This window comes from Trachemys scripta, chromosome 3, assembly GCF_013100865.1.
Source record: "Trachemys scripta elegans isolate TJP31775 chromosome 3, CAS_Tse_1.0, whole genome shotgun sequence".
Lineage (NCBI taxonomy): Eukaryota > Metazoa > Chordata > Testudines > Emydidae > Trachemys > Trachemys scripta.
Window position 1 is genome coordinate 192248551 of NC_048300.1, and position 26876 is coordinate 192275426.

The 26876-nt window shown below is 51.8% G+C and overlaps 2 protein-coding genes across 4 annotated transcripts in view; one reads left to right on the forward strand and one right to left on the reverse strand.

Moving 5' to 3' along the window:
- The first annotated feature begins 609 nt into the window (after positions 1-609).
- On the forward strand, positions 610-21487 carry EFHC1 (EF-hand domain containing 1). Of its 3 annotated transcripts, none has more exons than XM_034766691.1 (11): positions 610-1439; positions 7958-8179; positions 9591-9878; positions 11057-11206; positions 12430-12622; positions 13013-13233; positions 15093-15233; positions 16481-16694; positions 17630-17777; positions 19062-19275; positions 21158-21487. In XM_034766691.1, the coding sequence occupies exons 2-11, from the start codon at positions 8027-8029 to the stop codon at positions 21224-21226; spliced, it is 1791 nt and encodes a 596-aa protein (XP_034622582.1). In that variant the 5' UTR covers positions 610-1439; positions 7958-8026; the 3' UTR covers positions 21227-21487. The 3 variants fall into 3 exon arrangements, with proteins under 3 accessions (XP_034622582.1, XP_034622579.1, XP_034622580.1); XM_034766688.1 differs by lacking the exon at positions 610-1439 and adding an exon at positions 2947-3278; XM_034766689.1 differs by lacking the exon at positions 610-1439 and adding an exon at positions 4297-4447.
- A 624-nt stretch (positions 21488-22111) lies between these two features.
- Positions 22112-26876, reverse strand: part of TRAM2 (translocation associated membrane protein 2) — a 54263-nt gene continuing 49498 nt past the window's right edge. The window contains exon 11 of the mRNA XM_034766692.1: positions 22112-26463. Coding sequence (XP_034622583.1) covers positions 26390-26463 — 74 coding nt within the window. The 3' untranslated portion in view covers positions 22112-26389. The remainder of the gene's footprint in view (positions 26464-26876) is intronic.

Here is a 26876-nt window from a genome sequence, read left to right on the forward strand (position 1 = left end):
ACATGGGAAGCCTGCTCACTCCTTTTGTGGCTTGAATGTTCACGGGGTCTGCCCTCATTGTAGTGTTACTCAGTATCTGTGTGACAGGACGAGCTAGTGGCCCCAATCAGGATCTGTGTTCCTGGGTGTTAGGTGCTGTACAGTCTAAGTCCCTGCTCCAAAGAGCTTAAAATCTGAATAGATAGAGACAAAGGAGGCATTATTATCCCCATTTTACAGGTACGGTACTGAGGCACAGGAAGATTGTCCCAGGACACAAAGGGTAGAGGCAGGAACTGACTCCAGCTGTCCGGAGTCCCAAGCTGGTACCTTACCCACAGGACCATTTTTCCTCCTTTCTGCTTTACTGCAGTCATTAAATGGTTTTTCTGAACTGTCCCACTCCTCCCAGAATATCTGATAGGAATGTGTTGGGAGCATGGGGCAAGAAGGGATTAACTGACTCACCACCTGGTGGACTCAGGTTCCGGCTCTGCTGCGGCTTTCCTATATGGCCGGGGGCAAGGCATTTAGGACCAGCTCCTCAAAGGTATTTGGGCCCCTAATTTTCATTGACTTGAATGGAAGTAGGCGTCTAAATACATTTGAGAATCTGGGCCTTCGGCTCTCTGTCTCTCAGTTCCCCATCTGTACAATGGGGATAATAGCACTACCCTGCCTCCCAGGGTATGGTCCATTTGAGACTGTGAGGTGCTCAGATAGCACCATGATGAGAAGTACATTAGCGTGATAGCATAGGCCCAGCGGTTGGTTGTGCCTCTCTTTAATCTCCTCTCTTTCAGAACCGGTTGGCCTTGAATCTATCATTTTACTTTCCAAGCTCATCAAACTCCTTTTTTATCTCATCACGGCTGGTTTTCTTCTCTCTCTCCCACTTGAGGGCCAGGGTTGTGTCTCTCCCAGCCCGACCTCCATTTGAAGAACTCCGCGTCCCACTGCCCGTTCACACACTACAGCGTGGCCTTTGTTGTACTTTTCAGATAAAGCAAGGCAGGAGGAAAATAATCCCCCTTGCTGACTGATCCACACCTCTGCTGTCTGTCACTTCAAGGATTTGGGAATGAGGAGTGCTTGCTTCACAACAATCTTCTTTGAAGGTCTCTCCACTCCCTTGTTATTGCATCTTTTTAAAGGAGATAAAAATTATGTATAGAGGAGGGGAACAAACCTCAGCGTAAAATGCAAAGCGCACAGTTAAAATTCACCAGAGTCTGATCCCCGCTTGCTTTGAAGCCAATGGGAGTTTTGCAAGTGTCTGTAATAGGAACATAACCAGGCCCGGTTCAGGAAATGTTAAGTTGCAGGGGTCCAGCAGTCACTTACCCCATGGCATATTATGATGTACATTTGCAACATAAACAACAGCTGTGTGCAAGATAATGCAGCAAACCCGTTGTTCCTGTGGCTGACAACAAGCTCCTGAATATCTCAAAGAAGTGGTCAGTGTGTATCCTTATTACTGCTGTAGAATGGCAATTGGAACTGCTCAGTGGTATGTCATAGAGCCTGTAGTGCTAACAGTGAATGGTGATTCTCCTGTGGCTCAAGTAGACCCTGTGATTTGAAAACAGGAGGATCTGAGCGCTCTTAGAAAAGAAAGAAGTCTCACAGGGGAGAGAAGAGCAGTTGGAGGAGGAGAATAAAGGAATGAGGGGAAGGAATGGGGGGCAGATGGTAATGGAAGGAGGAGAGACCAGAGCCCTTTTGTGCCCATTTAATGCTACCTTTACTTGTCCCAGGCCTAAATATCATGGTGATAGGTGCCTTTGAAATGTTTGAGGAAGATGGACAGATGGATAGCTCCTGCTGCTGCCTTGATGTTGTGAAAAAAACCATGGTGCGCAGTTCAGGTGACCCATGGCCTTCCAAGGAATTAAAGGACAATGGTATGAAAGATCTAGGAGCCAGCTTCTTTTTTAAAAGTCAACCTGCCATTCCCCTCCCCCCTGAATGTTTTATTTATGGTACAAAAGCATACGTAGCAGAAAATCCTTCCTTTCCGTCACCGTGTTTGATCTTTTGCTGAAACATAGGCCAGGGTGGGTTTTACAGCGAGAAGGACACTAGGCAGTAAATAAAGATACTTTAAGTGCAGCTCAGTGAGAAGCATTTCTAAGTGTCTCTGCATTTTATTATTTTATTTGCACTATTAGAGCAATGGCGTGGCCATTCTCAGGTTTTGCGGGCGGACCAGTAAGGTGACCTTGTGTCCTTGAAGAGCAGGAATGTCCCAGTCGTCAGGGCCTGTCCTGATGTCCCTGTTGTATTTTGTCCAGGTTTTCTAACTCTTTGCAGCCCAGCCACCTGCAGGAGCCCTTAGCCGATTGCTATGGTGACACTGATGACAGGCATGCTGAGGGCCCGTGAATTTCCCAGAACCTTCCCAGGCAGAGCGGCTGCATGTTGTCACTTGGCCCTCCCCACCCTCACACGCTTTCCCCACCAGCTTCTGCCCCCTCCACATGAGTCCCCGAGCCAGCCTGACCCCTCACTCGGTGTGTGTGGGACGATGGAGGGCTGTTGCCCTAAAAAACAAACCCGTCCTGGGTGCACCCCCTGGGTCCTACCCACACCGCAGCTGTCCCTGTTTTCCCGTTGAAGAGCTGGTCACTCCTGCATAGATGCTGTTTGGACACGAAGAGAATGTGCGAAATGGGGGGAGGTTATGGGATGGCCCTCAGTATGGCCAGCCCCAAATGTTCAAAAATCATGAGTAGGGCCCTACCAAATTCATGGTCCATTTTGGTCAATTTCACGGTCATAGGATTTTAAAAATCATAAATGTCATGATTTCTGCTATTTAAATCTGAAATGTCATGGTGTTGTAATTATAGGGATCCTGATCCAAAATGGAGTTGTGTGGGGGGGGAGGGCGGGGGGCGGGGCAGAGAAGCAGCCCAGGGAGCTGTGCTGGAGGTGGAGAAGCAGCAGTGCTGGGGCTGGACCAGTCCGGAGCCAAGTGCAGCGAGCAGCTGGGAAGAGCGAGGTGGGACCCGGGGCAGTGGGCCCCATGCAGGGAGACACCCCCAGCTAAGAGGCTTTGCAGGCCAGACCTGGAGGGGATCATAACCCCGACCGGGGGATGACGCTGGGAAGAAGAGCTCTCCCACCTAGAGCCTGAAGGCGTGTGGCCACCGCCAGAGCAAGTGTTCGACCCGCAGCATCCCTGCAGCACAGCCTGGGCCTGGGAAGGAGGCCTGGCACATCTGATGAACAGTCTGAAAGTCCCTTACATTCCAGAAACGGCTGTTTGTGATGTCCCCATGCCACAGAGCGGGGTGATGTGTTTCCCTTTAACCTCTCCCAGTTTTTCCTTATTTTTTTTTTAAATTGGTTGCTGTTTTATAAATTGTATTTGCTTGAACTATGTGTAATGATCAGTGAGCCAGGGAAGCATCCAGAGCGGAGAGAGTATCCCGGAATGGGGACACCCTAGCCCCTGTCCTAAGTGACCACAACAAGATCAGGGGGTCGAGCCCCTCAGGAATCCTGGGCCCAGCCTTGTCGGGGTTACAAGGACTCTGCCACACAGGAGACTGGAAGGGGGATCCTCGAGGTCAGGGAGGCCTCTGGGTAAAGGAAGTGGGAGTGAGGACTCAGATCCTTTTGCTAGCCCAGTCCACCGGGGTAGTGTATAAGCCAGGAAAGTGCCTCACAATAGCGGGACCATTCCCCCTGCCCCTGATTACACCTGGATAGTGTGACCTCTCCCCCAGCCCAGCAGGTGGAGGGGACCTGGTACACACTCCCGGGGGAGCAGGGTACTGGCCAGCCAAGGGTGTGTGATCCCCACCCCACCCCCGGCCGGTGGAAGGGGCCCTAGCGCACAGGCAGAGGGGTGGGCAGGGGACCCCCCCAGCCCAGCAGGTGGAAAGGGCCCTAGCACACAGGCAGGGGAGTGGGCAGGGGACCCCCACCCCAAGCCCAGCCGGTGGAAGGGGCCCTAGCGCACAGGCAGAGGGGTGGGCAGGGGACCCCCACCCCAAGCCCAGCCGGTGGAAGGGGCCCTAGCGCACAGGCAGAGGGGTGGGCAGGGGACCCCCACCCCAGCCCAGCCGGTGGAAGGGGCCCTAGCGCACAGGCAGGGGGCAGGGGCTTGGTGCGCTGCACCCTGGCACGGGGCGGGGGAGGGGAAGAGGGGGCTGCAGGTGGGGCTTGGCAGCGCTCTCTGGGCAAAGCCCCCACCCCGGGAAACACTCGCACTAGCCCCCGGCTCCCGCGGGGGGAGCCGGCTGCACCCAGCGCGCATGCCCAGAGGCGGCGCATCCCTCGCAGCCCGCGCGCTTAGCGAGCGCTGGAATGTTTACGGTTGCCAGGGTGACGGCGTTGCCGGGCGCCGGGGCAGGCTGGGGACCGGAGCCGCCGCGCCAGGCGCCCGCTGGCCATGAGCGCCCATCCCGTGCAGGGGCTGCCCCTGCTGCCGGGCAGCGCCTTCAGCGACCCCACGGTGAGGAGAGCGCGGGCCCGCCCCCCCCGGCAGTGCCCCCGGGACCCCGGCCCCCCCCACCCCCCCAGGGCCGAGCCCCCACCGGGACCCGATTCCCTGGGACCCCATCCCCACCCCCCATCCCACCAGGATTCAATCCTTCCCCCGACCGGATACCCCTCGGGACCCGATCCCTCTGCCGATTCCTTCCCCCTCCTGAGCTGGGACCGGATCCCTTCCCGAACCAATACCCCCTGCGACCCGGTACCTCCAACCCAAGACCTGGTACCCCCGGCTGATACCCCCAACCCTGGGACCCAATTCCACCCCTACCCCGGGACAAAAACTCTCCCGGGACCGGATACTTTCCCTCATCCCCCGACCCTTGGACCCAGCCCCACCCCCCGGGACCTGATACCGGTGGACTGATACCCCTGACCCCAAGATCCAATCCCCTTTCCAGGATCTGATACACATGGATCGACATGCATGACCCTGGAACTCAATCCTCCCCTCCCCCTGCACCCCATACCTCTGATCTCAAGTAGGGTGACCAGATGTCCGGATTTTATAAGGACAGTCCCAATTTTGGGGTCTTTTTCTTATGTAGGCTCCACCTGATTTTTCACATTTGCTGTCTGGTCACCCCTGATCTCAAGATACCGCCAGATGGATATCCCCGGGACCTGATCCCCATGTCTTGCCAATATCCCTCCCTGGACCCAATCCCCCTGCCCCCAGGACCAGATCTGCCCCCTGCCCCCCATGGGACCCAATATCCCCAGACTGATACCCCTGGGACTTCTAATGTTCCCTGGCGCCTGGAATCTCTACCCCTCCAAGATGACACACTCCCCTGCACAGGATCCTCCCTCCCCTGGACCCAGTCCCCAGGACCTGATTCCCCCAACTCCAGAAACCTGATACCCCCAAAAGTAACGCCCAGTTCCCCTGCAAACCAATCCCCCACTTCCTGGGACAGGATCCCCTCTGGGACCCAATAACCCGAGAACAGGGAACCTTGTGCCCTCCCAATACCTCCCATAAAAAGAAGAACAGGAGTACTTGTGGCACCTTAGAGACTAACAAATTTATTAGAGCATAAGCTTTCGTGGACTACAGCCCACTTCTTCGGATGCATATAGAATGGAACATATAATGAGGAGATATATATACACACATACAGAGAGCATAAACAGGTGGGAGTTGTCTTACCAACTCTGAGAGGCCAATAAATTTGTTAGTCTCTAAGGTGCCACAAGTACTCCTGTTCTTCTTTTTGCGGATACAGACTAACACGGCTGTTACTCTGAAATACCTCCCATGGGACTCAGTATCCAATGACAACTGCTACCCCACAACAGGGATTCCTGTGCCCGCCCAATGCTCGAGGATATGGGACCATTGGTTCCAAATTGTCCTCAGACCCCCATTGGTCCTCACACCCTCCTTGATAGGGATGGGACCCTCATGAGAATCTGATATCCCCAGGATAGGTACCTCTGTGCGCCATGGGGCCTGATAGCTCTGTACCCTCCTAATATTCCCATGGAACCTGATACTCCAGGATAGCGACCCAATGCATCCCGATACCTCCATGGGAACCCAATGCCCCCCAATGGGCTGTAGTGTTCCCCAGATACCCTTCCAACTGCACTCTAACACACTGGTTGAATATCTGCCCCCCAGCCCCTGATAGAGCCTGCTATCCCTGAAGGGATCTGATTCTCCCCTGGGCAAAGATCCCATGCTCTCTCGATACCCCAGTGGTACCTATGATAACCCCATTACTGCTGATTGGATACCCCCATATTCCTTTTGAAACTCAGTGTCCCGCAATGGAACTTAATTTCCCCAGTCATCCTTGATGGGATCTGAGGACCCATTAACCACTCCTCTGCTTTTTTTCACATTTGCATGGATTATGATTTTCATGGAGACACGGGGCTCAGCTCAGCATGCAATTGTTGGCCAGTTGCATTCTGAGGCACACAATCAATCAGCCTGACAAGCCACTGAGAAGTCAGCTGTTCAGGGAAGAGCGGTCACTCCTTGCCCCCACACCGATCCGACACAGTTAAAAAGGCTTTGTCCCGGCTCTTCACCATTTAATTTTTTTTTCTTACCATTGTTTATAGCCCCTTGAAAGTTTGAACCTCAAAGCTAGTTCCTTGTCCAAACGTTTCTTTCCTCTGGCCTGTAGAAATCCTGCTTGCCATACTCATGTGAGTCGTTTCATTGACATCAGCAGGACAACTGGTGTAATTCACAGTCACTTCTAGATTCGAAGGCCAGAAGGGCCCGTTGTGGCCATCTAGCCTTCCCTCCTCTATAGGACAGGCCAGAGAACTTTGCTGAATTAATTTCTGTTTGAACTGGAGTGGATCTTCTAGCAAAAACATCCACCGCGAGCAGGAGTTGGCTAGTCGGGTTATTATTAAAGGGTTGCTCAGAAGTGCTGGGCTGGTGGCAGCAATTTGCACGAGGAAGGCAAAAAATTAATGTGTTCATTGAGGGGGAGAATGGGCTCGGAACTGCCCTGAAGTCAATGGTTGTTCCTTCAGATACTTGCTGGCGTAGCTGAGACCAGCTGCAGGAGCTCACATTTAGGGCTATCTCTTTACATTCACATCAGTCATTGGGTAGGAGAGTCCTGATCTGGAAGCCAGATCCTCTTAACATCACTAGGAGTCCTTATGGGCCCGATCTGTAAAGGCAGTTAGGGGCCTAAGGACGCAGATAAGCACTTTTAAAAATTCCATCAGGTGCCTAGGCGACTGCCTTAGTGCCTTTAAGGGCTGCAGGATTGGGCCAAATACACTGCAGTTTACTCTGTCACAGGATTGCTGTTCCCCGCTTTAATAGATAAGCGTCCTGGTTTTGTCTCAGCTGTCTTTCCCACAAACACCTCCACTTCGCCCAGGCATTTATTTACCACCAGGAAATGGTTATTCTGCAGCAAGTATAATATTTATGCAACTGTCCATTCACTTCCCTTAAATAAACCCTCTTGCTTCACTGCTGCTCTGTCCTGAGCAGCGCCGGCAGAGGCCACTGGATTTAGGTTTAAGAAAAAATGGGCAAGTACTTGGAATGCTATTGGTACCTTGGGATTAGACATAGGATTAGAGGCTTAACAATTGGGCGGTTTGTTCACATGCTCAAGGCTGAACTGATTGCAAAGATGGGGCGCGGAAGGAGTTTTCTTTCCATATACTGTAATGTGATGGTTCCCACCTCCTTCTATGGCATGGAATGAGAACGGCTCAACAGTGTGTCAGAGGCTCTATCTTGCTAAGGACAAATTGAGATTCTCCTTTAGATCTATCGACACTGATTTCCGGATTTCCAAACCAGTGCCTGCTCCCTAAAACACCTGTCCTCTCTGCAACCTCCTTTGGCTGAGTGGGACCAGGCCATTTTTCAGGGTATCTGACACCTTGAGCTGTTTTTTTGGTGAAAGAATTTGCTTTGTGTATCAAGATCTAGCTGGTGCCAGATTGTATTTAATGGTTGAATTGCTTTCCTTAGAAATCGGCTTTCCATCGCTCCCAGACACTGGGCTATAGGAATGGCTTTGCCTGTTCACGGCTACCGACGATGGGGATAGGCAGGGAGCGACTCTATGTGAACCAGCTGTCCCAGGCCGAATTAGATGAACTGTCCAACAAGAGACCCACGCTGACCTACGGGCAAGCCAAGCAGGCCCCACCTTCTGACTTCATTCCAGCACATGTGGCTTTTGACAAAAAGGTACAGAGAGCCTTAGTTCAGGAGCATTGCTAGCCAAACCCAGGGTCCGGGGAACAGACAGTATAGACTGTATTTTCCAGATGCTGTAGTCCTTAGTCATAGACAACTGACGTCTGGATTGAAAGAGGCTTTCTTTGCTTGCGAAGAGGATTACAGTAAGTAAACATTATAAAGCATTCCCCACGAGCTACGCAAGGACATTTCCAGTAGTTTAAAAAGAACTCGGATGAACTCTGGATGCTTCACTTTATAACCATCTCCCTGTAAGTCCCACCCTCTCATGTTCTCCTTGCAAAATTATGCTGGAGCTGCAACAGAGCCAGGTTCCTAAAGGGCCCATGCAAAGGGGCCATCTCCTGTTTGTCGAGCTGGGAGTTTATACCGTGCTCATCACCACAGTGTCCGTGTGCCTGTACTGCCCCATATAGACTTCCTGCATTAGTCGTCGTCAGCGTATCTGCTTTGGGCCAGACTGTGTCCTTAAGGAACGTGCTGCACCACCCCTTGCAGAGCCTGGGAGGGATCATGCCCCAGCAAGTTGCAATCTCGCTCTGAGCTCGGAGAGCCCAAGGGGGAATGCGTAGGCTGGGCCAGCTTTTAGGGTGGCACCATCTGCTGCCCACAGCATGCCTGGCCAGCTCTGTGGGCTGGTATGGAGAAGCAGGCAGGTCCATGGCCCTAGCTACTCCACACCCCTTGCAGCCTGGGATCTCATGGAGGAAACATTCCTTGTGCTTCGCTCAAGCATAGGAACTGTGATTGTGGCTGTACTTGGGTGACCAAGACAGGGCAGTTGCCTTGTGCCCTGACCCTCCCTCGCCACCACCTCCCCACGCACAGTCTGGGTCTCGGTGTCAGTCTGCAGGGCAAATGCAACTGCAGGAGAGCAAGGCAGATTCTCAAATCCAGTAGAGCACAGGAAACCTCTTCAGTAGTGGAGCCAGAGAACGTGAGAATGGATTCCCCTGTTGGCAGCTCGGCAGCCACATTGACTCTGAGAGGCTGAGCATATTAAAGAAGCTTGTGTATGTCAGTGAGCTCCACCAATGGGAACTGGAGAGCTCAGCAACTTGCTAGGCGGGGCCCCTGACTGTAAAGGGCTTGGAGATCTTTTGCTGGGGGGCAGGTGCTATGTTTATTCAAGCCACTTACACTCGGTCCCGGGGTGCCTCGGACAAGGGAAAAATTTACAAAATATTGGGCTCTAGAAAAACCACTAGCAATGAAAGCTCCCCTGATGCTCTTGCAGTCAGTCTGTGGCCAGACTCTGGGGCCCTCGATGGCATGATAAGTACTAAGCCCAGTGACCCATGTTGTCAAAGCAGAGGGCAAACGTTAACAAGACCTTTGATTAATGCCGTCACTAATGTCAGTTCCTTCTCTCCTTCTGGGGTCCTTCCCCACGTTGCAGGTGTTGAAGTTTGATGCCTATTTCCAGGAAGATGTTCCTATATCCACAGAAGAGCATTTCCGGATCCGCCAAGTGGGTATTTATTACTACTTGGAGGACGACAGCATGTCTGTCATGGAGCCCATCGTGGAGAACTCAGGTATTCCTCAGGGCAAGCTCATCAAACGCCAGCGGATACCCAAGAATGACCGAGGGGACCATTACCACTGGAAAGACCTGAATCGGGGCATGAACATCACCATCTATGGCAAGACTTTCCGCATAGTCGACTGTGACCCGTTCACACAGGTGCATCAGGGATGCAGGGAACTAGCCGAATAAGAGAATCCTAGGAGTTAGCGATAGGCAAAGCTCACTAGAATCCCTGCTCTGTTCCCAACACACAAATGAGTAAGATCAGGGATTCTCAGCCTCTTCCATACTGGGGCCTCACCCCACATAAGACCATGGGACAGGTGTGATGGTCACTCATGACCCCTTGACACCCATTTCTGATACTCCCACCCCGCAGGGTTGTGACAACACATTGAGAACCTGTGATGTAGCCTGATCTCTTTTATAGAGCTGGTGCAAACTGGAACTGAGTGACCATTGAAGTCAGTGGAGTTATGCCTGTTTACACCAGCTGTAGATCCAGTCCCTGATATGACTCTACGGTCGTTTGGTGGCTTATGTAAAATGAGTTGATGATGTCGTCCAGTTCCCATTTCAAAGTGTCTGCATCTCAAACCTGCCACTACATTTAGCATAAATTGGCATCCTGAAGGCCAGAACTACTAAGCCATGCAGCCCGTCCCTTCCTTCTCAGCCCTGGTGGTGATCTCTCCAACTCAGGGGTCAGTTCCCTGGTGGGGAAGCTTGTGCTGCTGCTTCCCAAGCTGCCTGTGTTCTGGGCCAAATCTTGGTGACGTAGGCAGGCGAGCAGTCCCACTGGCTTCAGTGGCTCTCTCGGGTGAGTGCCGTGAGTGTAGAAATAGGGCTCTGCTTTCCAGAGCTGGCGCCTTCCAGGAGCATCGCAAATTAAACCAAAAAAGAGAGACTTGCCCTTTCAATTTGTAATAGAAACATAAAGGGACAAGATCTGAAGTCCTTCTTCAGTCTTTACTCCGGCAAAACTCCCAGGAGTGAAGCCAATGGGAGGTTTGCTCGAGTCTAACCTGAGGCAGGACTTCAAGATCTGGCTTGCAATGAGGTCTGAAAGGTCCGTGGAAACAAAGAGGCAACTGACAGTTAAAAACCTTTATGAATGATGATATGATCACAATGATCCCTTCTGACCTTAAAGTCGACGAGTCTATGATTATTGTACAGCACCTAGCATATTGGGATTGGGGCCTCTAGGTGCAACTGCAAACAGTGAGCTTACAGGCTCCTGCTGATACCCTCCCAAACCCAGCCCAGAGCTTTCCTTGCCTCCTGACCCTAAGAGCCCATCGCAGCATTAATGGCCCAGACACTTTCCCTAGGTATTTCTGGAGAGCCAAGGAATTGAACTGAACCCTCCTGAGAAAATGATTTTCGACCCATACACGGAGCTCCGGAAGATGCCCCTGCGCATGTACGTCACGCCGTCGAGCTTCGACCAGCTCAAACAGTTTCTGTCCTTTGACAAGCAGGTGAGTGGGGTGTGGGTGCCTTTCCTTAGGGTGGGTCGTTCCCTGTTGTGTCTGTGATTCAGAGTGGTACTTATACGTGACTCTTGTGGGTGTCCGTGAGCAGGTGCCTCCCCCAGGCAGCTCTGCAAACGCAGTCCGTACATTGTGCAGGGGCCAAACACATCCTACTTCTCTGGGTGTCTGGCTTTGTCAATAAAGAAATCAATAAAAAGAGAATACAAAGTTCAGCTCTTACCTTCTCCCCAGGCTTGGCTGCTTCTAGAGTTCCTCCTTCAGAACAGCTCAGCCCACACTCTAGATCCTCCTCTCTCTTTTTCTCGCTCCAGAAAGCCTTATGTCCAGGTAGGGTAATCAACCACTTGCCCGAGTGCGTCAGGGGCATTGACTGTTTGGCATCTGAAGACTCCTGATTTCACATCTGCTGTCATGAAAGGCACATTATAATCCAGCTCTGTGGCTAGCTGCTACCTCAATGGGTAACGATGTTGCATTGCAAACATCCATTGCTGTGTGATGATTTTGACCTCTGAGGCAAATAAACCACAGCCCCACCCAAGAGTAGCTATGGTGTTTAGGCAGCCTGATGGTTGAGAGCAAGATGCCTGCCACCCGTGTCTCCCTGTGATCTGGGCTGGAAGGAAGTTCTGTCATGAAGAGGTCACAGTTTGAGCCTTGTTGGATCAGCTAGTCCAGCTCATGAGGCCGGTGCTAGATTGTTATTCTCTAGTGTGTTGTCCAGCCTAGTTATCTATGTCCAAGCGCTGCCCTTGGGAACTGATACATTTCAGTGCTAGGGCATTTTCCCCAATATTTCCTTTGATCACTTTCTTCCCCCTCCTGTCCCCTGAACAACCCTGAATAATTCCTGTCCCTCCGTGGTGTTTCAGATATTTGTAGATGGATCTTCTCTCCCCTCAGCTGCTGTCTAGCCCAGCTAGTTTTGTTTGGTTCTCTTAGTCAAAACCCTCCTGCTGCCGAATCATTTCTGCTTCTCTTCTCTGAACTGCCTCCTTCAATGACTTTGCTGACCAGAGCCCATAAATCATTGCAGGAGTTCAAGGCCAGTCTCACCAGTGCTTAACACAGGCCGACTGGCATCCCTGTGCTCTGGGCACGATCCTTCTGCATACACAGCCCCCAAATCACACCAGCCTAATCCGGACAGGGCATGTTTTAGTCTCATGTTGGGTTCATGGCCTTGCTTGGCTCTCCACCACCTGCAGGTCCTACGCTTCTACGCCATATGGGATGACACCGAGAACATGTTTGGCGAGAACCGGCCTTTCATCATCCATTTCTACCTGGCTGACGACACGGTGGAGGTTCGGGAACTCCACGAACGCAACGATGGCAGAGACCCTTTCCCGGTGCTGATCAGACGCCAGCGCTTGCCCAAAAGCTTTGTGGACAAGATGAGTAAGAGTCTGTGCTTGGGGCTTTACCCATTTTCTGTTAGCCGGAAGAGAGAGAGAGAGAGAGAGAGAGTGTGTGTACGTGAGCATAGATGGGTGGACATCTGTGTGTCTCATATTATAAATATACTGTCTATGTAATTAATCCCAGGAACCTTTCTTGAGTTTACAATTTCTTTCCAACAGAAACAATCTATTGGTTTTAAAACATTTAACCTTTTGCTGCCGATTTGCCAAAGCAAGTGCAACATCTCCAGCATTCCACCACTGGCCCACTGAAGCTGTTTATACCTGTCACATACAGACAGGCTTTTCTCGTCTCTTGCTTTGTATGCGGTAATAAAGACTACGTCTAGCTCACTGAGCTGCCTTTTCTACCCCTGATCTTCCCCAGAAACCTTCCCCCGCTGCGTGCTGGAGATCTCCAATCAGGAGGTGCTGGAGTGGTACACTGTTAAAGATTTTGCCGTTGGCAAGCCCATCACCCTCCTGGGGCGCAGTTTCTTCATCTACGACTGTGATGAGTTCACAAGACAGTTCTATTACGAGAAGTTTGGCATCACTGACTTCCAGCCGGTGGATGTAAAGAAGAAGCCACCAGAGGAAGTGCCACAGGTACTGGGAGAAAATTCACAGGGGGCGGGAAAGAAACCCATCAGTCTGTGCAAAGCAAAGACCCTTAGGACTCCTCAGTGCCGTTATCGTAAGCCTTTTAGAAATACTTTCTCCTAATGTGTTGCTCAAGAGTGTCAGATTAAGGGGAAGCCAGAGGGAAAGACTAGTGTGTGTCAGCCAGGGCAGTATGGCTGTGAGTTTTAACCTATATAGCAGTGAAGTACTGGATAGCTCTCTACTTCTAAGGTTAATTCCATTGCTGAATGACACAGCGGCTGGAAGACAAAACATCTGCTAATGCTCTGGAATGCACCTTGTGCCTTTTCCACAGTGTTGAGTGGACTTGTGGAATTTGCTTTGAGTCTGAGATTTAAAAACCAATAAACCTCATTAGATGGTGATATGAATAAGTCGCCACAGGACCCTACTCGGAGCCAAATTCTGCAGCCCTGACTCACAGAGCAGCAGTTATTCACCTGTCCCCAGCGCTGGAGGTTTCTCAGAAGGTTGGATAAATGCTTGTCAGGGATGGTCTAGGTTTCCTTGGTCCTGCCTCGGTGCTGGGGTTTGGACTCGAGGTCCCTCAAGCCCTACATTTCTATGCGAGTAGAGTCCTACTAAAGACTCCATGAAAACTGAACAAATAACTCAGGCTTTTGGCCAAAGAGAGTACACACGGTTAAGTACAGGGGCTATCACCGTGATTCATGGGGGTGAGCAGCTGGGCTAAGGAGACAACTGCAGCCCCTCTACACTGTACACTTGCACACAGGTAGGCATATTATTGCCGAAGGGGCCCATGTCTTTCTCAGGAATGTCCAGTACTGGCCCGTCATAGGGAGAGGATACAGGAGTAGATGGACATTGATCTGTTCCACTATGGCAATTCCAGAGCGGCTAGTACTTTCATTGGGATGCCATTCCAGCAGCGGGGAAAGGCTTAACAACACAGCTCATGTAGGAAACATCTGCGTAGCTTGGTTACCTCCAACCAGCGGGGTGATCAGGTTGAGTTGATGAGTCAGTTAGTTTGGCCATGTTCTCCGCTCTCGGGGCGGCTGCCATAGTACAGAGCAAATGTTATAGGTAACATTTGCCAAGATGCCTAATGCCCAGATCCTCAAAGATAGTTAGTCTCCTAACTCCCATTGGGCCTAAGTGATTTAGGAGCTTAAGTCACAGGATCTGTATTGTCAGCAGAATGGGTTCGTTGGCTTCAATCAGTTACAGCTGATAGGGTTGCTTGGAAAGGAAAGAACCCAGCTTGAACCTCAAGCTTGAGGCTGAATTGGCAGGATTTGGAACTAGGAAAACAAACATCATTTGGCCGGAGCACATTCGATCTGGAGTCAGTCAGAGACAATAAACCGGAAACCCTGCAATGCCATCACTTCCCTGCCATTGCAGGGGCTTCTGGGGATTGGTGCACCTCTCTGCCTGGCCCATTGCGGGCTGGTATACTTTGATCTAATGCTGGTTGTTGGCTTGGGGAGGGGGTGGCCGGGGGCGGGAGGGGGGGTTGAGTGGAGATAAGAGGTCAGACTGGATGACCTGCTGGTCCCTCTGGCCTTAAACTCGGACTTGTTCTTCTAGAGCATGTAAAACATAGGGCCAGCTGCTGTAACTGAAGTCATGGGAGGCCTGCTGATTTACAGCAGCTGAGGGCCTGGCCCATGCTGTCTGGCTGTACAGTCCAGGGTATCACGGCACAGCTTTGGGGAAAACGGCCTTGCCCGTGGGGAAGGTATTCAGCACTGGCACAATTCTCGCTGCAGAGAACGGTTGCCCGGAGCTGCTTCCTGACCCTTGTCTTTTTGTTAGTTGTAACCACGTGTGCCTCCTGTCTCTTCTGGGTGCAGATCATTCCTCCCTACAATGGTTACGGCTTCCTGGAAGACTCCCTGCAGAACTGCTTCTCCCTGCTGCCACAGCCTCCCAGGAAAAACTTTATTAAGATGCTAGAGAATGACCACAAGGTGCTGCGCTATCAGGTTGCACTGGTAAGAGCTTGGTCCATGAGTAAATGCTACCTGGTTACATTCTCCAAATCAGAAGGGTTGGGGGAGAGGTGTGTTCTCGGTTAGCTGCCTCCAAGTGCTATCCTATGTTAATGCTACAAGAAAGATCTCCAGCAGCCACCAGAGAACATCCCTCTGCTTGAGGATGGTCACGTGTTCCATTATGGCCTTTAGGACAAGCAGTAATAAAGGCAGAATAAAAGCAGGACCAGACAATACTTACATAGGCCTGCACCACTCCCACATTGAAGTCAATGGAAAGACTCCCCTTGACTTCAGTAGGTGTTGGATCAATGCTCAGATGAGCAGTACTGCCGCCTGAACCTGACTTTCATCCATCCTCGCCCCCCACGTCCATGCCACGTTACATCATCTTCTTCCAGTAACACCTGCCAGCACCTGTGCACCCTGCCCCCTCCTCCCCAGGGCTAATCCCAGCTTCAGAAGCCAGCTGTGGTGCGTTACATCAGGACTGTCCAGCGGTTTGCAGGCTTGGAAGCTGGCGAGGGAGCCCAGCTGAGAGCTGTGCTCTTCACACAGAAGCAGCTTTTGAGCTGCCATGTGCATGGCCTCTGCGCTGTAGCAGTAGTTCCTATGCTACCCTTGGGTCAGCTGACGTCTGCCCCTCCCAAATTCTAAGGGGGATGCCATGGCTGTTCTCTCTCGTTGGCTGTATTTGTTCCTGAAGGCCATAGTTTAGAGCTCAGATCAAAGCTAATTTTAATCTAACCACATAAATCCAGTGGCGTGCTCAGCGGGTTCCGTCTTGTGGTTAGGAGCTGGGATCTGTCCAGCCCTCACGGCGGTACAGACTTTAATTCTACAGCAAATCCTTCTTTGCATGATGAATCACTTCATACAGGATACGCATTGCTCCTGGAGTGCTGAACATAATGAGTGGACCAGATTCTGCCATGGTTAGGCATGCGGAGCAGTACCTTGAGCTGGGAGTAGTCCAATGAGCCACTGATATCCCGACGTTGAACGTAGTCTGTGGTTTTATTACAGTGCAGCAGGCTGGTTACTCCTCTTGCCTTCTTTAGGCAGGGGCTCGAACCAAGTGCTGTAGGTGTTTAGACAGGTGTAAAAATGAAAGCTCCAGGTTCGGTCCTTGGCCGCTTGGGGGTGTATAGGAGTAATCTGTGAGTATCCAAGAAAAGCAGCTAGCTTTGAATGTCCAAATATGTGTTTCCTGACCACACAACCACTCCGGTCCTTCTCTTCTCTAGGAATCACCAAACCCTGAGGAGAGAAAGCGCCAGTTCATCCTCTCCTATTTCCTCTCCACTGACATGATCAGCATCTATGAGCCGCCTGTCCGCAATTCAGGCATCATTGGAGGCAAATACTTAGGAAAGACCAAAGTCCCCAAGCCAGGCTCCACTACAGATAACCCTGTTTACTATGAGCCAGCGGACCTCACCATCGGTGCCACGGTTGAAGGTAGATCTGGAACTGGCTCGATGGAGCCATTAGAGCATCTATTCTTTAGAGCAGGCTCGTTGTTTTAAATGAGTTTTCTGATGCACTACAGGGGGAGATCAATCTAAGTTATGCGACTTCAGCTACGTGAATAACGTAGCTGAAGTCGACATACTTAGATCTACTTACTGCGGGGTCCACACTACACGATGTCAATGGGAGACACTCTCCCGTTGACACTCCTTGCGCTTCTCGTTTAGGTGGAGTACAGGAGTCGATGGGAGAGTGATCGGCGGTCGATTTAGTGGGTCTTCACTAGAACCGCTAAATCAACTGCTGATGCATCGATCGCTGCATGTCAATCCCCCGGTAAGTGTAGCCAAGCCCTTCCTTTTTGCACAGATATTGCACACAACATCCTCCGCCTACAAACTGTTAGTTCTGGATCAAGTGTAAAATGCAGCAGATGGTGGGAAAATGGTGTAGTTCCATTCATTTAGCTGGTCCTCTCATATGTATATATATATATGAGAGAGAGAGCGCACTATATTTTCTTGAGCATGTGTGCAGCTGGTGTTCTGGGGTATGCCAGCATTCTAAGTGTTAATGCTGGAGCACTGGGCTAGATGAAATCCAGTAGCCTAGGTCATCAGTTCATGCATGGAGGAAAATAACCCTGATCCTGAAGCATGTTAGAAAATAGACAGTGTTAAATGCATAATTCCTCTGGGCCAGTCCTGAGGCCTTTACTCAGTGGCTCCTGACATAGGCAAAAAACGCCCATGGAATTCATGGAGATCTTTTCCTACACCAAGATAATAAAAAACTGCGTGAACTGCTCTGATTTGGCTCTGACATTGCAAGTTCCTCAGGGCATGGACCTTGTCTTCTCCTGCATCAATAACGTGACTCGCCCATACACGAGAGTAACACTTGGTTTGCTGTCGCTTGCCCAGTGTTTGGCCACAGGTTTATCATCACCGATGCTGACGAGTACGTCTTGAATTACATGGAAAGCAACGCCGAGAGTTTCCCTGCAACAACGCTGCAGTCTCTGCGGGATCACTTTGCCCCTCGACGAACGGCAGTGCAGGCAGCGGAGAGGTAGGTTTCAATGGCGAGCACACGAGAGGCAGTGAGAGCTGGGGTTAATAAGTCATTCAACTTTTAGCTGGTCAAATGGCTATTATTTATTTGCCGTAGCTCCCCTAGTGCTGTGCGTTCTAGTGCAACGTTGCGTAGAGCGTCATTAACCAATGGGACCACGCTCTAGCCTGTTACTCTGGGACTGCTGGCTAATGACTGATCAACTGATTGTTCCACTCTGGGAACCCCTCCTTGGGCACAGAGAGAAGGAATTCAGTGTATGCAAAGTACCAATAAGGCTGCTTATCTAAGAACTGCTGAGCTGGGGCTGCCACAGCCCAGGAGCCTGAAATCTCCCTTGGAGCATTGGCTCCGCCCTGAGGCCTGCAGCAAAGATCTCTCTTCAGCACTGCTTAGGAGCAGTTAAGTAGTCCTTCTCCTGTGGAGGACGGCAGCACTCGGTAATAGTGCTGCTCACAGTACCAGCACCAGCCTCTTGTTGCACTCTGGCTAAGAGAAGCCTAACTGAGAGTTCTCTTACCATTGCTATTAGGTCATTTGGGCCATTCCTTGGCCTGTAAAGGATGGGACGTACCCTGTTGTCTAGGGTCCAGCCTTATTTTATATGACCTCCCTTCTCCTCTCCCTGGGGCTAGGGCTTCCGTCCCATTCCTTGGGAGACCACGCCACAACACCGAGCTGTTGTGGGCTCCAGCCACTGATTTTTATGGCAGTGCATAGAGGCTCCAGCTGAGAATGGGGCCACTTGGCACTATAGGAACACACAGAAGGAGACAGTCCCTGCTCCAAAGAGCTTACGCTCTAAATAGACAAGACAGACAAAAGGAGAGAAGAGAAACAGAGGCACAGGGGGAAGGGGCAGAGCTGGGCAGAGGCCTCTTGGCCCCTGCCTTCCAGCCCAATGTCCTGTCCACCAAGCAGGTGACCTTGTTATTCAAAGGAGCGTGTCTTTGGAAGCCTACTACAGGCAGTCCTTGACTTTACGACATTAGAGTTACAACGAATGGCACTTATGTTTATGAATTGTCATTGTGCTTCGACTTTATGATGCCTGTTTTGACTTTACAACTCTCGATCCAACATTGTTCCTATGGGAAATTAGAGTTACGATGTTTTTGATTTAAGACAAGATGTTCAGGAACCAATTGTGTCATAAATCCGAGGAAGAACAGCTGGCCACCAGAGATTTTAGTTGGTGGAACACACGAGAGAAGGACTTAGCGCAGATGTGTCAAGCGTGACTTCTGCATGCAGTCATTTCCCTCCTTCCTTCCTCCACAGCCAGTCAGCAGCGGGGATGGGCAGGCAGGAACTGGAAGAGTTAGTGAAGCAGGTTCAGGAGCAGCTGAAGCACCATAACTACTTGAGTAACAGCAGCATGCGGGAGGCGTTCCTTCACCACGACAAGGATAGCTCCGGATTCCTCGACAAAGAAGAGTTCTTTGCCCTCTGCAACCGCTTCAACCTGCCGGTCAGCGACGCCCTGGTTAACAAGGTCAGGAGGCAGCACGGTCAGCGTGTGTGGAGTTTGGCTTTTAGCCGAAACGTTGACCTGGGAGCCCTGTAATATTGCACACAGCACTGTCCTCTCTCACTTGCCTCAGCTCTTCCAAAGGAGCTTCCCTCTCCATTTACAGAAGGCAGCCAAACCCACTTGCTGGCAGTGCTCCATCCCCGGGCAATGCCATGAACTAGACTGTGTGCTATCCCCCCTCACCTCCCCCGGAGCATCTCTGCTCAGGGCCCCAGAGGCAGAGGAGACCCACACATACAGTCTGGCAGTGGGGCTAGAAAGAGGTGGGAGAAATTCCTTCAAACCCTGAGGTGAAAACCACTTCACCCTAGTGTGTGTTAAACGGAAGCCGGGAGGAGAGGGGGAAATCCAATCCCATATAGGCCTCAAGATAGCACTGGAAGCCAAGTAGTTAGCCTTCCTCTACGGGTATGTTGTCATGGGCACCACAGTCATTTCTCCTGCAGGGCAGCTTCTGATCACCCATTGCCTTTGCATACCACATCCCAGTTGAATTGCCAAGAAGGTACAGTAAGCCCAAGCCTGTGTGGCATCTCCGCCATCTCCACCTCAGGCCTCCACTAAGGCCGGATAACCTTATGGGCTTAGCAAATAAGGGTAAACGGCAATATAGCTACGGTGCCATGAGCAGAAGCCAGCAGAGATCACAGGCTGCCTTGCAGGAAACAGGACCGAGAACCATGCGTGTGAGGGAAGAAACCAAACATAGTTGAACACAAATGTTAACTTAACTGCTGCATCTGTTAGAGATACAAGTGCAGAAAACTTCTCCAGCTGAAGAAATGTATAAGACCTGCGGACTATGTCCCCTGTTTTCTTAATAAAATTAGCAAAAATTAGATTGGATGGTAGCCAAGGGATCAAACAATGCTTTTGAGTTAGACTTGTTTCTTTGGTATTATAGTAAAGGCAACAAGGTTATTTCATCACCAGGGCCCTGCTGTGCTAGATTCTGCGAGAGATTCTTCCCGCCATACCCGAAATAATGGGAGAAAGGAGGGATTGTTATCACATGGGGGAACTGAGATTCAGAGCAGATTAAATAACGTGCCCTAGGTCACCCCGGGCAAGGCCAGGAATTGAACCCAGCTTTGAGTCCCAAGCCAGGGCCTTAGCCCCAGGACCGCCCCTCCAGTCTAGCTGTATAATACATAAGGTGCCTAGAGCCCTAGTCTAGATAACACAGCCGCAGGCTAAAAATAGACACCAAGCAGCAGCTAATGCTTACCTCCAAACCAGAAAAGAATTAACCAACTATGCAAGTGACCATGAAAACAAGGTGACGAAGGGTGAGTAAATCTTTCAAAGGAGTTATGATAATCCCATGGTGTTAAAGAGGAGACACTAGCTACCCCATTAAAAACTCTACCCACCCCTAAAAGCCCCCAGGGATGGTAATACAGCCAGTGCCAGTTCATATATGCTGTTCCCTCCGCTGCCTTTAGGCAGGGGCTGGGAGCTGCTGCCACAGGGAAACGGTTCCTTAGGAGCTGTGTCAGTGGGACCTTCTGTGTCTGGACAGCAGAGGCAAGGGGCACCCATGTGGGTCCCTCTCAGTTCCTGTGGATCCCCCGAGGTCTGTAGGTGAAGGGCGGGGAACATTTGGCTTCTTCCTGCTAGAATGAGGAGGAAGCTGGGTTGAAACTTCATGGGGCAGGTAACTCCCGAGTGAATGGGGCTATTTCTTATAAGGGAAAGTTTTCCTCTCCTGTAGGTGGGCTGCTCCCTACAGGGAAGAACAGGGCCCTTTGCCCTGGCCCACAGGAACTTCTCACTGGAGTTATCGTTTAGGGAAACGTGACTGTACTTCTCCCCTGTCCTCACGCTGCTGTTTCTTTTCCAGCTGATCAGCCTGTGTTCGCATGGGGAGAACCAGATCAGTTACCGTGACTTCATCAGAGCGTTTTCCTGATGAGCAGCCCCCGGAAGGGGAGACACAACCCAGCCAACTGTCCCAGCTGAAATGACACATATTCAAAGATTGTACCTCTAGACTCTCCCCCCTCCCCCCGTCACTTCATTGAGCGCTGCTCAGCCCTTCGGCACCAGGTCACCTCATCTCTGCCCCACTTACCTTCCTCCCTCACTGAGCTCAATGTCCCAAATGCGGGGCCTGCAAGCAGAGCCTGTAGAAAAAGCTTCATTTGTATTAAAGAAATGACTCCACATCGTTCCAGGTTGTCTCTTCCTGGGCTCTGAGGTGGGACGGGTGGGCTGGATGGATTGAGAGCTCCAAGCCTTTCATACCGACTGCCCTAGGAGGACATACAATCTCCCGAGAAGCAAAAAGCGACTGGGTACCATTTCAATTTATGATGTTGCTGCAGAAGGGCCTAAAGGCCCCAGCCATGGAGCAGGGCCCCTTTTCGGGGTGGGAGGAGTGGGGGTTCCCATTTCCTCTCAGATACTTGAGAATTCCAACACACAACCACCCACGGGGCTCAACCACACACCGGATCCCACCCTCTAGGTTACGCTCTCGCCTTCTGGGGCTATCCGTGTCGTTCTTTATTCAGAGCATCGATAAGCCCACCACTGGGCCATCTCCGCTCCTCTTCAGCTTCTAGAACCTGCTTCCAGCCCTCCTCACCCATGGAACGGGTCCTAGCCAGGGAAAGAGCCAGCCACCGGCAGATGTGTTGTCTATGACAAAGACAGAAGGTCAAACACCAAATGGAGCAGATGGCACCTCTCTCTGCCATAGCTGGTGGGTCTGTCCCCTCATGCTTTGGGAACACTAGAATAGCTAGTCATAGCAATGAGGTATTAGCGAATTGAGGAAACACACACACCAGTGTTAAGCACCAGTTGATGATTCTATGCCTTTTATTATTTCAGAAAATATCTTTGTTGAGAGTTTGCTCACAAAAGCCATTTAACAAAACAAAACAAAAAAAATTCCGTACAAAATTGGTTTTTATTTTTTAAATGACAGGGGAAGACTAAAAACATGTGGTGGTGGGGGAGGGGGAGGAGGAGAGTTGAAACGGTTATCCAAAAAAACCAACCCCCCCTCAAACCAAAACAAATTAAAATACACAACAAAGGAAGAGAACGTTTGCACTAAAGCATAAATATGGAAGAACAGAATTTTCCTTGAGTTTCTTTGTTGAAGTTTGGTCCGCAGAATTAAACAGGTTAAAAAGAGATACAAGCACCCACCCAAACGTTGCATCTTGTGTCTATCCCTCCCTCTGGCAAGAAGTTCACATGACATAGGGAGACGAGTGACCCAGTTTATAGCGTCAATATAAAGACTGCCAACTCGAGCCATCTGTTACGCACTCAAAGGTCACAAAAAGGAGCTGCTATAGCTGTAGACGCCCTCGACTGTAGAGAAAAGTCAGCTGTAGCAGCAGCTTCCAACTACTGGACTCCATAGTCAGATGTTGCTGTAACTCCAATCCACTGGAATGAAGCCCACCCATCTACAGATTTCATGACTAGTTCTGAAAAGAGACCATTCTCCACTTAATAGAAAAACCAGGGAGAACCCCATCCCTTATTCGCTACATCTGTGCATGATAGGCAGGGAAACGTCATCCTACAAAAATACAAACTTTAATGCCCCGTTGAGCAAGGAAAATTCATTCAACAAACTTTTTTAAAAAAAGATATTGATCTGCAAAATGCTACATTCTCCCCAACATCCACCCCTCTAAGATCCATCTGGGACAAGGAGAGGGAGAAGAACTGCTGGTTCTTAAGAGACTTTGCCAAAGCCCGGGTGAGGAGGCGTTCTGTGCTCCATGCAATTATCACAATTTGACCTCATCTCAGGGATCCTCCCCTCCCAGGGTTTGGTGACGGATGCAAGCACTGCAGGAGTGACCACAATCCAGGCGGGTTATTGCACAACCCAGGAGGGAGTGGAGTAGCGGTGCTATAACACTGAATCCGGGACCCAGGTCCCAATTCTGCATGATCCTGAGTACCCTCAGCCTTCTAGCAGATGGGGGCACTCAAACTGTTGCAGAAGACACGCAGCACTTTGTGGGATGGGGCCCAAGAAGAGAACCCATTCGAGAAGTGGGTCTCCCCTTCCCCTGGCTCTCTGCACCTTTGTACGTGGATTGGTCAACGAAAGAGTTAACACTAGAGACTGGAAAATAAAAGAATCCATCTCTACGAGGACGAGGTTCTCCAGGATAGAGGGGAAGTTTTGGTTTGCTAGGAAATGCAAGGAGAGCTGCACCAGTGACTGCAGAGCCAGGGACGGTATGTGCACTGGAGCAGAGAGGAGCAAGAGTTTCTGTGTTGGGAGGGATGGGATGGGAGCCCCTCCGGCCACAAATGACCCCAGCGATGCCTCCGAAATGGCAGCCAGTGGGCATCGCTGCAGGGGCCGACCCATCTAGGCAGAAAATGGGAAGGGGATTTTAGCCACCGAGGAAGGAAGCCTTCTACAAATCGAAAAGGCATAGAAAACGAGGGGCTACTTCCAGCGTGAACTGTCCCTTTCCCCAGTGACTAAATACGGAACACACATCAGACGTATACACAGAGCCTGGGGGCACAGAGCACTTGAGGCAGCGCATAGGCAAGAGCGTACAGACTATACCGCAATGTAAGGCACTTGGTATATAGAGAACAATGAGCTACTTTACGGCCTCGCAGGCTTGTGCCAGAGGAAAGGCTGCCTGGAGCAGGGCAGGCTGGGGGGAAGGAATCATTCAGCAGCCTGGTTTATTTGGATCTGACAACAAGCCACCTTTTAACCAGGTGGCTCAGCTTCTCAGCTGACGTCAGAGGAGCAAGGCCAGTGCCAGCTCTGGAGAGATCGGGGGAACAGTTACTCCCTGCAGGGCTGGGAGCGGACAAGAAAGGGGAGAGGGAGGGAAGGGTGAACTGTGCTAGGCCCAGGGGCCAACAGCATGTGTCCCAGTTCGCTCTCCCGCTGGTGTAACATTCCTTTCCCGCCTGGTTCCTCTGCTCCTCCAATAGAGCTCCCTCTGGCCAAGTGCTGGCTTTGCTAGTATCTGTCCAGCCAGGGCTAAGGAGGGACAGTCACAAAGTGTTCCCAGGTGCTCTGCTCCAAGATACTGGGGGAGCGGGAGGAAGATCCCAGCTAGTGGCCCTCCTTTGACATTCAAAGCTCCTGGGGGATGGGGGAAGGAATGGAATCTGACCAGCTGCATTCAGGCTCCCAGGTATTCTTTCTCCCCCACTGGCAGCCCCTGCCCGTGCTGGAGAGAGAACAGGTGTGGAGAGGACTCAAAATCTGTGAAAGCAGCACAGCCGGAGAGCGTGAGTTACAATCGCCTCCAGCAAGGAAGGCCATGGGGAGGAGCATGAAACAAGCCAGGAACATCGTGTTTGGTTTATTCTGGCCCATGTCACTCACCCCAGCTAGGAAGGAAGAACCCTGATCCCAATCTGCATGAGAAGTGATTCCATGACCCTTCACCCCTGCTACCCCCTGCCTGCCTCTCTCTCTGCCCCGTCTGGAGCAGCCAAAGGGAAATGCTACCCATCCGGGCAGCAGCAGAAAGGGCAGCCAAGCCAGCATTGCCGAGAGGGAAGCTCCCACCCCAGCGAAGCAGAAGGGAAGCGCCAAGTCACCTTATTGCACTGAAACATGCCCACTGCAAAGTCTGGCTTCCGGGGACCTTCCTCAGAGAGAAATACCCTCCGCTGCAGGGCAACCTGGCCAGTCTTGACCAGCACATGGCACTGGAAGAACCCTGAAAGTGGGACGGCTCCATCCATTGGGACCAGGGCAGTGCACAGAATCAGTGGGTGCTCGAACAATTCCCGCACATCTCCTCCCAACATACGCAGCCAACGAGGGGTCAAGGGAGAGTGGTCGTATGAAAGAGGGGGCCTCTGAGGTAGATTTGAGATGATTCCACCCACCAGCTGGGGAGGGGAGGGTGGCATGGATCGGGCGAGAGGCACTCCCACTTCCACAGGCTGCTCTCTGCTATTCCCACCCAGCCCAGGACCAATCCCCTCAGGAGATATGAGGCATGTGAAGCGGAAAGACAAGCTGGCAGCTGCAGCCAAAGCAGAGAGGGCACATCTGGCCTGGGATAGCAGGGGCAGCGGGGAAGTATGAGGTGAAAGGCAGATAAACTCTGAGTGGCAGGGAATCTGCTCTCCTGCACGCAGCACGAGTACTACGCGAACACAGCACCACAGATTTAAGCCAGCCCCTGGGTGAGGTAAAGCGGCACATCCTGAAGGAGCAGCGAGGGGTGGGACCAGGGCTGACCTGCTGGTGTGTGGCTCAGGGCTTACAAATCCTCAACTGAGTTTGGGCTGAGTTAGGCCCTGGGTGACATCATCCCAAGTAAGGCACTAGGAATTGCAGGGCAGAGGCAGAGCCCAGTCACCGCACCCAGGGGAGGGAGAGAGGTGGGCAACACTGGCCGCAGACTGCTAGGGATGCCACTTGCCGGAGCTCCAGCACAATGCAAAGCATGTCTGAGGTCACCTCCCTGTGCCCTGATGCAACAAGCCCAATCCAGACCTAGCCCGCCTCTGCAATCCCGCTGGGCGTGCTGGATGCAAGGCTGCCCTGCAGTTCACCCAAGAACTCCAGCAGCAGCACCACCACCCATGGCCGCCACCCTGCTACAGAGAGGCGCTCTGCACACAGGGCATGGCTCCCCCAGCTCCCCAAACCTCTACCCTCATGATCACAGGGCACCTTAAAGCAGCTGCCTGCCCCTCCAAGGCCAGGACGCAGGGCAATGCCCAGAGGGGCAGGGGAAGAACCTGCTTTAGAAGAGGAATTGTTTGCTTAGAACCATCCCATGGCGCAGTTGTAACAAAAACACAACAGGAAGAAAAAACACTCAAGAAGGGGGCGGGAGGAGGGGAATTGCACGCTGATTGACGATAAAACTGAGAGGAAGGAGAGGATGGGAGGGTTGGGTCTGGCTCCTGCAGGCCATGTAACGGAGCAAGGTTTTTTTTGGTTTTATTGCAAATGGTTTGGGGAGGGGGGAAGGGGGAGAGATCTTGGGAAGATGAGACGTTTCCAAGCCATTCAGCACCTGGGAGGCCGAGGGCGGGGCTGGGGCTTAGTCCTGGTCTCTCGCCCTCCTCCCCGGCAGAGGAGCCTTCAGCTCTACGGAGACTTGAGCTTCTTGGTGCGTGGGGAGGTTCCGTTCTCGGCTTTCACCACTCCGTTTTCATGGTAACCTGGGGGCAGGGGAGCGCAGCGAGTCAGGGACACTCAACTGGGGCCTCATTGGCCTAGAGGGGGCGAGCGCTTAGCGCCAGGGGTAAGAACTGTCATCTCCTCAGCTTCCTCGGGCCTGGGCTCATGCAGGATTGCAGAGGGACATCAGCACCCTGCAGCCCTTCCACCTTGTCCACAGGCTCAGGTTGCCACATGGAACACTGGCGCTCCTGAGCAAGGCCCCAGCACAGCCTTTGGGGCACTACGCTGCTGGACAGGCAGAGTAGGGTTGCCAGGCATCCGGTTTTCGACCAGAACGCCTGTTCGAAAAAGGACCCTGGTGGCTCCGGTAAGCACTGCTGACCGGGCTGTTAAAAGTCCAGTCGGTGGCACAGCAGGACTAAGGCAGGCCCCCTGCTTGTCCTGGCTCCGC